This window comes from Mus caroli, chromosome 4 (genome assembly GCF_900094665.2).
Source record: "Mus caroli chromosome 4, CAROLI_EIJ_v1.1, whole genome shotgun sequence".
Classification (NCBI taxonomy): domain Eukaryota; kingdom Metazoa; phylum Chordata; class Mammalia; order Rodentia; family Muridae; genus Mus; species Mus caroli.
This window is the reverse complement of record NC_034573.1, coordinates 52,472,150-52,485,231: the sequence shown is the minus strand read 5'-3', so window position 1 is coordinate 52,485,231 and position 13,082 is coordinate 52,472,150. Positions and strand designations below refer to the sequence as shown.

At 38.9% G+C, this 13,082-nt stretch overlaps 1 protein-coding gene across 1 annotated transcript in view; it reads left to right on the top strand.

Annotated features, from left to right (window-relative positions):
* Nucleotides 1-13,082, top strand: part of Shoc1 (shortage in chiasmata 1) — a 73,374-nt gene that overhangs the window by 24,690 nt on the left and 35,602 nt on the right. The window contains exons 9-12 of the mRNA XM_021160305.2: nucleotides 3,844-3,945; nucleotides 5,288-5,396; nucleotides 6,287-6,381; nucleotides 8,147-8,389. Of these exons, the coding sequence (XP_021015964.2) occupies nucleotides 3,844-3,945; nucleotides 5,288-5,396; nucleotides 6,287-6,381; nucleotides 8,147-8,389 (549 nt within the window). The remainder of the gene's footprint in view (nucleotides 1-3,843; nucleotides 3,946-5,287; nucleotides 5,397-6,286; nucleotides 6,382-8,146; nucleotides 8,390-13,082) is intronic.

The window sequence follows — 13,082 nt, the reverse complement described above, 5'->3', positions numbered from 1 at the left end:
GGACCTTCGGAAGAGCAGTCGGGTGCTCTTACCCACTGAGCCATCTCACCAGCCCCTACTTTAATAATTCTTTTTTAAAATTTTGTAATTATGTTTATGTGTAGAAAACTTAGTGTACATTTAACCCAGTTTAGTGGCAAGTTCTTTAGCCTTTGCCTTTTCCAGCTTGGCAATGCAAGCCACAGACTTAGGACCCAGGACGTTGCCTCCCCAGTGGCGGTGGATCTCATCATATCTGTCGTTATAATTGGTCCTAATAGCTTTTACCAGCTTAGCCAGAACACCCTTGTCTTCTGAGTTAACCTGTGTGAAGGCAACAGTGGTGCGTGTCTTCCTGTGGATCAGGCACCCCTGTCTGGCCTTTCCCTTGATAATGCAGTAAGGCACCCCCATCCTTCAATACAAGACAGGCAGGAAAACCACTAACTGAATGGTGTCTACATCACGGGCAATCACCACCAGCTGAGCCTTCTTGTTCTCCCCCAAGGTATTGACCGCTACTCAGAGGACAGGCAGTCTCTTAGTTAGAACATCCTCTTTGTTAGCAGCTTTCTTCTCAACACAGACCAGCAGCAGCCTTTGCTTCTCTTGCTTTGTCTCTGTACATGTGGGCCAGCTTAAGCAGCTGGGTAGCTGTTTGCTGGTCCAGGGCCTAGTTGATCTGGTTAATGCCAGGAGGTGCTTTGAGCAACTTATAGAGGATGGTGCTTTACTCTTGAAGCCTGCTGTTACCAGGGCCATTTTATGAAATGGGTGAGACCTCTTTGGAGCTGGAAGACCTGTCAAATGCCAAAGTTCTTAGGCCTTTTCTCAAACTGGGTTCACTTTTTGGCTTCTCTTCAGTCTTCTTTCCTTTGGGCATCCTGCTTGCCTAAAGGAAAGGAGAGAAAATTGGCTACAGTTTTATATTACAGGATTTGGTGCACTTCAGGTTGACGTGTATACTGAATGAGAGAGATAGGCCCTGTTTCATTTTTGTGTTTATGGATATCCACATTTCCCAGCACCGATTTTAAAGAGGCTAGGGTTTTTGTTTTGTTTTTTAATGTATGTTTCAATGTGTTTGTCAAATAATGAGGTGGTTGTAGCTGTGTGGGTTTATTTCTAGTCCCTGTCTCTTCTGCTGTCTGACATGTTCACACACATGCATTTCCTTTCCTCTCAGGATGTGTGTGAGGGCAAGCTGCTGCATCCTAGGAGCTCCGTGCTTTGCTTCCCGAGGCGCTGCCATAGTGTGCTCCTGAGTGCTTTCAGGGTTTTCAGGGCTCTGAATACTAGCCTCCTCTTTAACACTTGTTAGCAGGCGTTTAAAATAGCTGGCCTAGTAGGGGTGAAGTGGTAACTTGTGGTTAGTGGGATTTGACTTTCTTAGGTAGCTTTTCATGTACTTAATGGCCATTTATGTATTGTCCTTGGCTCCTTGGTTTGGATACTTTGTTCACTTTTGATTTGGTTGTTTTCCTGTGTATGACCCAAGGTGTTTCCACGTTGTTATTTTTAGTGAATGATGCCGCAGGGTATATCCAATGATGGATATGCAGTTGTTGCTCTGAGATAATGTTTATGTTGGTTTTGGATGAATATTCCAACAGCAGGCTTGCCAGACTATGTATATACTAGATCCATTTTTGATTGTACTAATTCACATTTCTAGTTACAGTATATGAAGATTTTTGGATCATATATAAAGTGAGGACATGACTGCTCCAAGGTATGGTTGAGGAGAAGGTTTTTATTGTAGATGTGAAAGAGAGAACAGCCAGAGGCATCTGGAAGAATCCAGAGTAGAAAAAGAAAGTAGTAGACTAAACATGGCCAGCAGACTGAACTGGGCCATGAGGGGAGTGGGAGATGGAGAAGGAGAAAGAGGAGGGGGGGGTGATGGAGGGAAGGAAGGAGAGGGAAGGAGGAAGAGAGAGGAGAGTGGACAAAGACAGAGAGGACCAAGAGGCCAAAATGGCAGGTTATATAGGAATGAGAAACTGGGGAAAAGGAAGCCCTTGAGTGAAGTTCAGAGTAGGGGCAGGGTGAGAAGAGCCAGAATGGCAGCAGGGACTCTGTAACAGGTGTGCATGGTGCTCAGAGAGCTAGAGGCCAGCATGCATTCTCAGTATGCTAATAGGCACCACAGTTAGCCATTTGTCCTGTTTCTTTTGGACCTGACAGACAGTTCATCCATAGCATATTGAAACACAGCAGACTGTTATGATATTTTTTAAATATTTATATATTTTATGTATATGAGTACACCATTGCTGTCTTCAGACACACCAGAAGAGGTCATCAGATCCCATTACGGATGGTTGTGAGCTACCTTGTGGTTCCTGGGAATTGAACTAAGAACCTCTGGAAGAGCAGTGGATGCTCTTAACCACTGAGCCAGCTCTCCAGTCCCTGTTAATGATTTTTTTATCCTGAAAATTTATTGAATTTCTTTATTCCAGACTTTATTTTTTTCAGAGCCTTGGATTTATGTACAATATCACAATATCTGCAAACAAGACGTAATTTGACTGCTTCCTTTCCAGTTTGCATACCTTTTATTTCTCTTCATTGCCTCACTGTGCTCTCGAGACTTCTAGTGCTGTGGTGGACATTAATGGTGAGAGTGGACATCCTGCTCTTTTTTCTTGTCTAAAGAAGCCTTCACATTTGGGGATCAACTAGCTGTCTTTTCCTTCTGCGGCTGTTGTTTAAACTCTGCTATATCCTACTAATGAGAGTTGATTTTTTTTTTTTTTTATTTCACAGTAAGCTGTCAGCCTAAGTTGTTAGCCTATCAGGAATAAGTTGAAGTCTCTGTTAAGTGTTTTTAGTCTTAAGCGTTCTTCACGGACACACAGCATGTAGTTGAGGAGTTAAAGATTTAGACAGAGCATATTCATAGACAGTTTGGGGCTTCTCTGTTGCTCTCTCCTTTCTTGAATTCACTTTCCAACTGCTTTGTTAATCCTGGACTCTAATAAAAATAGAATTGTCTTCAAAAATTTTGTGATGACGAGACTCATATTTTTATCCAAGTTCTAATAAAGAACTGTAAATGGGAAAGGGCCTCAGGGTCAGTTCTGGGTGCTTTCTCCTTCTGACAGACTAAAAACCCACCAACTATAGGACTCATTGTCAAGCTAATGAAAATATATAGGGGAAGAAGCCTTCTAAATGTACATACTGATTCTAAGATAAATAATAATTTTATAAGCAAAATAGAAAAATCCGTGTTACACCCAAGGAATGAATGTGTATATGAGAGTTGTCTATAAGAGTCGTGTGTGTTACAAAGGATGAAGTTAAAGATGAATAGTAAGTAAGGCTGGGAGAGGGCCAGGTCAGTAAGGAGCTCAGCAGCACAAGCAGGGAGACCTGAGTTTGACCCTCAGCACTCACTGAAAGCCAAGCATGCCTGTGCACGCCTGACTCTAGTGCTGAGAGGACTGGCATAGGAGGGTGTCTGGGCTCGCTAGCCCATCTGCCTAAGTCAAATCAGTGAGCTGGGGGGTTCAGTGAGCGACTATAAGGAAGCTCCCCAACATTGCCCGCTAGCTTCTACGTGCACATATGTGCAGGCACATGCACATTCATATCCAGAAACGTGCACATAATAGCAACAATAATAAAGTCAAAGGCACAATATGCCAGGCAACTGGAAAAGGAAATAACCCCATCTTAGCTTTCAATCATTTTGCTGATTTTTGCATTTTTATATATTTTGGTGATTTTAATATATGAGGAATTGAAGGGAGTATGCATTGGAGAATAGGTATTACCTATATGTCAAAATTTTTTTCAGAATATACATGACTTTAATGGTACTTTGTTGATAGAGTTTTTTCCATTTCCTTTCAGACATTACTTCCAAGCATGAATTTGATACTGAGGACATAAAATGCAACTCCACAGAGAACTTAACTTTTGCAAGCCTTTGTGAACCAGAGTGCAGTGAGCCAGGTAGAGATTTCGCCTGTCACTGACTTCTTAGGGTACCAATGGGAGGTAGAAGCACGCTACATTTGCATTTATAGTCTACTGTGAATCAGTTTTTGCGTTCAAAACTTGGTCCTTACGATCCTCCTTATCCTCATATTTCCCTTTCTGCCCCTTTATATTTGCTCTATCAGAACCTTGTCAGCAACAAAGGTGAGCATATATACACAGAGTCATATTTGAAAGGATGAGTGGAGGAAATAATGCTAAAATTGAAATGCAAATTTGGGGGCTTGGGAGATTGGTTGGTCAGTAAGGTGTTTGCCACAGAAGCATGAGTACCTAAGTGCTGTCCCCAGTGACAGATGTGGCACCAAAATATATGGCGGAGTAGGGGTGTAAGGCACCCACCCTGGTGTGCATGCATATACACCCTTACCCACACATAATCTTAAATCATAGCTGACTATATTTCAGGCCCATTCTATTAATTTATAATTCTGACAAGGACATCTAGAGTCCTGACTCACTGAGGTAGAATTACCCTTTCATTTCCCTAACATCACCAACATTTACTATGGAAATAAAATAGTGCTGTCTCCTAAATGCCGACAACGAGAGCCTGCGGGATTAACATGCTCCTTCCACACAAAGCTCTTAGGATTTATCTTACATCGCAAGCTCAGTAAAGCTCAGCCATCACAGTAGGTTTTAAAGTCACCACTGTTGCATTGAAATACCAAGTGATAAAATTGTAATTCTTTATATAGATGTAAATTTAGGACTGCTATTTTGTATCTCAAGAAGTCTAAATTTCTTGTGTTGTGTGTATGTGCACCCATATATGTGAGAAGCCAGAGGTCAACCTCAGGCGTTGTTCCTCAGGAGCCTTCCACTTTGTTGTCTGAGATAGGATCTCTCCCTGCAACTCTGGACCCATGGAGAAAGGGTAGGCTGGGATTTTGAGGACATGCCCTCATGCCCAGCTTTGTATATGGGCACTGGGATTGAGCTAAGGTTCTGATGCCTTACCAACTGAGCTGTCTCCCTAGCCCCACCCTCAGGTCCTACTGACATGTTTTCTCTTCTTACTGACATATTTTGTTGCCACATCAAAAGCTATCTAAGCAGCACAAATTGAATTTGGTGACAAAAAGGGGGAGGGGACACAAAGTTGGGATGGAGGTGTGGATCTGAGTGGAGCTGGGGAAAAGGGAGAATATGATATAAAATACTAAATTCTTAAAAAGGTAATACAAAAATTTTGTTGCAATAAATTGACCAAACCAAATAATTATTTGCAAGAGCTGTAAATCTTGTCTTGTCTTGTACAGTATTATATAACTTTAATTTCCAACTATCTCAGGAGACCTAGAAATGCCACCAACCCATCTAAGCTCACCATGGCAGCATTCTGCAGTGAGTTCATTATACTCGGGATTTCAGACATTTCCGTTTTCTGCTACATGTAAAATGTAAGTAAAGATTATAACTAGAACCCAAGTTCAAGACAAACAGTTTTTAATGAAATATCTCCATTTAAAGGCAACTTTCAAAAAATTCTTATGAAAAAATATGAGACTATATAGTGTGTATTTTAAGCAGCTGGAGAAAGGATATGAATATATAGGCACACATCTGTGGCTTTTCATAAACTATTGTTAGATAGTGATGCAAGAAACAAACATAAGACTGACTTTGCCTAGAAGGGAACTAGTTAATACATTAATATGGTAAATTTTTTTCACAATAGAACTTTTAGAATTTTGAATGTGATATTACTATGTTAGTATTAATATTGCTTATTAAAAGTAAATAAATGGAAAGTTTTAATGTCCTGACACAGAAATAAAATGATTAGGAAATTGACTCTGAAGAGCTGCCAATGGCACTCACTGCCATGTAAGACACATTGTGTGGATTAGTTCCATAACAAATACCACAGACTGGATGGCATGAACAATAGCCTTATTTTCTCATAGTCCCAGAAGCCTCTGAGTAAAGTATTTGCTGTGTTGGTTTTGATTGTGTAGGACTAAAAAGAACTCTAATGACTTCCTTTACCTAATTAGCTCTTGATTAAAAGATCTTCTCTCCAAACACAGTCATTGTCTGGTATTCTGGAATTAAGATTTCAAGATATGAATTTGGAAAGTCATAGTAAACCCTAGAATAAGTGATTTAAAGCTCTGCATTAAAGTTACCAGGCTCCATCACTTGCTCTTAATTGCTCTGTGCCTCAGTCTCTTTCTCTGTAATGCTGAGTGTCTACTTCAAAGACTCTTATAGGACTTCAAAACCATGATACATCTGTGGGCAATACTATTAATGAATTAAACTTTGATTCTTTTTTTTTTTTTTACAGTAATTTGCTTAGTGCTGGAGAATCAGCTAATAAATATTGTATGCTGTGGCAACTGGGAGGCTGCAGAAACTCTTGGGTCTCATTCTTGCTTACAGGTACAGAATTCTTACTACTGAATGGCACATAGAATGAAAAGAGTACAGATGTGACCATTTCATTACATGGAATGTGTAACATCACACCAAGTCCAGCTGTCTTTTAGAGGCTCATTGTATAAACAAGGTCTGTCTTGCTGATTTTCTGTAGTTCTTATCTATGAAAGAGAAAACAGACAATCTAACAATATACTTAAAATGTATACATGTAGTACTTTGTATTTCTTAGTCTTTTAGAAACAGCTAATGTGAAAAGTAATGTTAAAGTTTTCCATTTTTTAAGCTTTCCAAGAAGGATAGTTTAAAACCTTTAGCAAAATCCGCTTGTAATTTAATAAAACAATTTTGAGTTTAATAAACACCTCCAAGACTCTCTTTTTATACAATGAGAATAATGATTATGATGTATATTTTCTAAAAAGTGTATCTATACAAAGACACATACAAGCCAGGTGGTGGCAGTGACACATGCCTTTAATCCCAGCACTTGGGAGGTAGAAGCAGGCAGATCTCTGTGAGTTTCAGGCCAGCCTGATCTACAGAGCAAGTTCCTGGACAGACAGCTGGGGCTATGTAGAAAGATCCTGTCTCAAAAAAGAAGTTGTAGTAATGTCAAAGTTCATGTTAACCATAAAAGTGAAATCACACTGATGGTTCTTTTTTTTTTTTTTTTTAAGACTATGACTCATATAGCCTAGGCTATGTAGCTCAAAATGATCTTGAGCTGTTAATCCTCCTGCCTCCAGGCGCAGATACTCATTTTTTTGTCTGTGATAATGAATCAATGATTAAGTTTTTTTCTAAATATATCCAGTTCTTTGCTTCCTATTCATAAGTCAATAAAACTACTAAAATAATATCTACTTCATAGGATTCTTCCATGGATTACTTAGAAATGATGCACAGAAAATAGTTAGTACAATGTCATGCTTTGGTAATTGCTAATATTCATACTGGTACTTATCTGTTTTAGTTAATATTAGTGTTATAAAATAAAGTACCATTCCAAACTTATAATTTTAAAATTTATAGTATTAATTTTGCATGGGTGCTTATAAAGTAGACAGTAATGTTAAGTAATTGTGCCACTCCATTTCTTCCGTATGTTGTAATTTCACTTATTTAGGCTAAAAGTGCTGACATAATAGTATTTGTACCATGATTCCTAAGATGACATCACCTAAAATCTGGGCAATTATGTCTTGTTTAGGCTTGCTATAATGAGTTAGAATTCGTGATTTAATAAATCATCTGCTCTTCCAAGTCTTATCAAGTATATTAGGTTAGTAATTTTTAAACAATTAAAATGCAGTTTCTTCTACTACTAAATTTGGAGGGATTGACTTCTTGATAGTCCCAAAGATTTAATAAATTCTCTGAGGACTGGGGAAGTACTTTAGTTAATAGAACTAGGTCCAGTCCCCAGCAGACACTGGGTAAGTTGCCACACACCTGTAGATACCAGAGCTCTGGAGGTGGAGGTGGAGGGTCAGGGCTCAGTCATTCTCAGCCACACTGAAAGTTCAGGATCGCCTGTGCTGTAGGAAACTTTGCCTCAAAGAGAAGAAGAAAAAAATTATGTGTGTGATTTTTATTGTTAAACTGTTAAACTAATGTGGATTTGTACAAATATTAAAACTCTGAGAACAATATAACTTGGATTTTCACCATTTCCTACTGTGTAAAATACATTTCATTAAGAAAGTTCAATATGACTCTGTTTATTGGTTTTCATTAATTTTCCTTGTGTTTGTTTGTTTTCAAGTTCCAAGATTTCAAGAACCCAGCAGTCAATATTCACTTGCAGATATGAGGAACATCTTTTCTATCAAAGGAGACAGCCTTGTGATTAACCCTGCAAAAGCAAAGGGGTGGAGACAAGTACGACTACATCCAATAATGGCTGAAACGCTGGCGCATCTGAAGGCGTATTTGTGCCATAATGGTCTGTCTTCTCAGGAGACTAAGCTGGAGATCTTTCTGCCTACAAAAGTGTTTCAGCTGGAGTGTAAGTGGAGCTTGTGTGACCACTCATATGAGATGTCCAATACCCGTTTACACTTACTTTAAATTTTTCTAGCCATTTTAGTAATAACTATATGTGCATACTCTTGAAACTTAGTTTCTCCAGTAAGTAGTAAGCTTCTGTTATAAAGGATTTGAGAAGCATAGTTTGAGAAAAGCAGTTTGTTATAGAAAGTAAATAAAAGTGACCTTCAGGTATTACCTAAATGTAAGTGAGCTTTAGGTTTTTTCATTTGGAAACTGGCCTAAGGAGATAAGGAATTGAGACTTGGATCAGCACAGTGTTCTGGGAGAATGAAGGCTCAGAGTTCTGTTGGAAGGAAGGATAGAGTACAGCAAACACACGGGAGTCCATCCCAGCCCTGAAGGACTCACGGTGCAGTAAGGGCATTGAAGGGTCAGCCCTCATCAAAGGAAGTCTCCTTGACCATTACAGAACCCCACTGCTGAGCCAAAAGGACAGGTGACTTACATGGTAGGTGTTCAGTCCTAACTGACTTACCCAAGATGCCTGAGCCTCGGGGATCAAAATGGGAGGGCTTGGGACTTGACAGAGATCATATAAGAAACAGAGGAGCAAGTTTGCTGTGAGACTGTGTCTCCAAGAAACTGTCCATGAAGTCTTACCAACATGGATTCTTAAACAAGACCTGGAAAAGAATGACAGCAGTAGCATGCTAACATGGAAGGGGCAATCTCCTGAAGCTTCAACCCTGCACAGAACTCAGGAACTAAGGCGTGCTGGAGTTCAGAGAAGAGGGAAGATCTTCCTCCTCAAGCTGGTTCTACAGTACCAAGTGGTCAGCCATGCAATCATATACACAGATGTAAAGTTATATGGACTGAGCATGTTGTGTCTATGTACTTGGGGGGGGGTAATGATGTAATTGTATCTTTATTTCAAAAATAAAAATAATAGAAGAGTTTAAGACATATTGTAAGAAAAATAAACAGAAGAAAACTTCTATGGGGTCTTCAAATATCTATGGGATCTTCAGATATCATACATATCATATCTAAGGCTGTATGAAGTATCAGAAGCAACAAATTTGAGGTTAAAAGAAACCAGTCTTACTCCACTAGAATTATTACAGTAGTTTAATTGTGAAATTTAAGAAGCAATAACTAGTCAGGCAGTGGTGGTGAGTGCCTTTAATCCGAGCACACAGGAGGCAGAGGCAGGTGGATCTGTATGAGTCTGAGGCCAGTCTGGACTACAGAGCAAGTTCCAGGACAGCCAAGGCTACACAGAGAAACCCTGTCTCAAAACAGCAACAATAACAACAAAAAAAAGCAATAACTGTTTATAGACCCCATAGCCAAGCTATCAGAGTATGGGTGTCTAGAAAAATGAATATAAATGAGAATAGTCAGGAACGTAAAATAATTTAGCAGGTTCTAATTATTTGAGAACAAGACTATCTCCAAAAAAGCTTCAGGGTTAGCAAGTTATCACCACTGAAGCAGCCCTGTTCAGCCTCTATTCGTTCTTGACTTGAGAAGAGCTTCAGATTCTTTCTTAACAATGCCTAAAATGTGGGAGACTTAGATACTCATCTGTGTGCTGCCTATGGTTGCTATTCCACAGACTGGCCTCACATTTTCATATGGCAGTAACTAGCTGGGACTCTCATTAGTTCCCACTTTAAACAGATCCTGCACTCAGAGCTTACTCAGGACTTAGTGCTCACAGCCAAGGACAGGGGTTAGCTGTCCTCAAGCATTACTCTCACACTTGTCTCTTAAATGTGGTATACCGAGGGAAAAGAAAGATGTTTCTTGTTTCAGTATGTCTAAGAAAAGCAAAGGTAAAGACTAGAGGGCTGAGGACATAGCTCAGTTGAACAGTATTTGCCTGTATTTTACGAAGGCCTGAAGTGGATCTCCAGACTTCATAAAACTGGGAATGCCAGCTCATTCTTATGATCATAGATTTAGGAAGTAGAGGTCGATAGAGCAAAAGTACAAGACTATATCCTCAATTATATAGCAAATTTGAGGCCACCTTGGGCTACATGAAACTCTGTCTCAAACAACCACCAAAACTCTCAGAGACCAAATTTTGAAGGAAGAATGCACATTTTTCTCTTTAAAGATTATTGTTAAACAGTAGCCATATATATACTTCATGTGGTTAGAGTATTTAGTTGCTCTTGTAGCCATTTTTTTTTCAAATCAACCTTATGACATATAATTTATGTACAGTTCACTGTACCCGTCCCTCCATGTATCTGCAGGGAAGCCTTCAGTGGTGTTAGATGGTTGGGGGAGGAGTGCCTACACCTCTCTAAGCAACACTCACCTAGGCTCTGTAAAGAAATACAACAAGTGGCTCCTTCAACTGAACATCTGTATAATCGTGCCTCTATTGGGAGCTCAGGAGGAGGGGTAGACATCGCTTTATGTCTCCTTCAGGAGTCAGGGAGAAATTTAGCTATAATTGTATAGCTGGATGCATCATGACAAATGTATATACCTATATGACCACCACAGCTAAGAAAATATATCCATCACAGAAAGTTCTCTTTCAGTCATTCTCCCTCTCCATTACTCCTTTCTGCAGCTTTTCCCTCAATCCCTGGCAAGCAGTGAGGTTAGTTCCCCTGTTCATTTGTAGACTCATGTAGCGTGGACTCTTTAGTGTCTGGATTCTTCAACCCAGCATACCATTTGTGAGATTTATCCATGCTATGTGAAACACTAATTCATTTATTTTACTGATAAATCTTTTTGTTTGTTTTAAGTACTTAACCAAAGTGGGATCGTCTTCCCAGGATTTATTCTCCAATTATTTAGTATTGCGAGCAAAACATTTATGAGTGTTTTTGTGCAAGTCTTCTTATGGACCATGGTAAGATTTTTCTTGAGAGAATATACAGAAGTAAAATTGTTTATTGTTATTATTTGTGTTTTAGGTATATATTTGATTTTGTAATAAATTATTAATTTTTTCCCAAAATTCGTCATTTTACATACCTACCAGCCATGTGTGAATTTCAGTTACTCTGTATCCTTATAAACTTGGTAGCAGCTATTCTATGGGCATGTGCAATGCCCACTATGGCTTTATTCTATATTTCCCCAATGCCTAATAGTCATGAATATCTTTACATACTTGGAGGACAAGACTTATTGTAATAGAATTTATAATGCAATTTAAAGTATCAGTTGATAGGCCTTGATAAAATCAAGGTTGTACACACACACAATTTCCCAACACTTACTAACTCCTCTCAAATTCCATAGCTCAAATTTCATAGTCACTTTCTGTTTTGGCCAGCTATAGAATAATTTGTACTCTGTCTCTATGAAATTGCCTCTCTTAAATATACTATATAAATGAAAATTGTCAAATATTGGTCTGTGGTGACTGACTGATTTTATTTACCATCATGATTCATCTATATTGTAGGGTGTGTGTGTGTGTGTGTGTGTGTGTGTGTGTGTGTGTGATGTTCAAATCTTTTGCCAACTTTTTAAGTAGGTTTCTTTTAAAATATTAATTTATAAGAATGTTTAAATATATTTATGTATTTAGCTCTTTCTCCAAGGCTATGACTCATTATAACCTATTAGCAACAGTGCTTTACTGGAATTCCTTCATTGCCTGGCAACTAAACTTCTAGTATTAAGAAAAAGAGATGTGGGGCTGGAGAGATGGTTCAGTGGTTAAGAGTGCTAGTCACTCTTCCAGAGGACCTGGGTTCAATTCCCAGCACCTATATGGCCGCTCAAAACAGTAACTCCAGTTGCAGGGGATCTGACACCCTCACACAGACATACTTAAGGCAAAACACCAATGCACATGAAATAAAAATAAATAATTTTAAAAAAAGAAAACGTGTAGTTTTGATTTAAAACAAAAGAGAAGCCTCACAAATATCTTGTGTTCAAACATTTCTCCTTACAAAAAGGCTTGGGAAGAATTTAGGGCTAAATAAATGCTGCCTCAAACAGGCAAGATAAAACATTGCATAAAAACGTCTCCCAAGTCTATCTGCTTTCTGAACCAACTGGGAGATGAAAGCAAGGAGTGTCATTTAAGAAGGCCTGTCGGATCTGTTCTGCATTATATAGCCGTCATCAGAAGCATTTCATTTGGGGATCAAATAGACTGACAGAAGGGACAAGCAGGGAATTACCACTGTCAGCAGCTCAAAGAAAGGACCGCTTCCCAGTGCTGGCACTGATATTGGGTCTAGTCAGTGCTCTGTCTATTATTCTTCTTCCCTCCTCTGCCAGCTACATACACAGCATCATGACTACTAAAAAAGGAATTGAATTAATCTAATCAAAATAAAATAACAGTACTTATATATTTTCCACACTCCCATAGTATATATATATATATATATATATATATATATATCAAAGTGGAGATTGAATTTACGCTAGAGCATAAAGCAGTATATTTAACCGTTCTATCACTGAACATCATCCACAACCTAGAAAACTTTCTCATTAAGGAGATGGGAACATCATTCATGGCACAAGACACCTTTTGTAATTTTGTACAAAACGTAAATTACTTAACTTTTATATGCTATAAATAAGCTTACTTAAGAAGACATACTGAGGGCCGGTGAGATGGCTCAGTGGTTAAGAGCTCCGACTGCTCTTCCGAAGGTCCCGAGTTCAAATCCCAGCAACCACATGGTGGCTCACAACCATCCGTA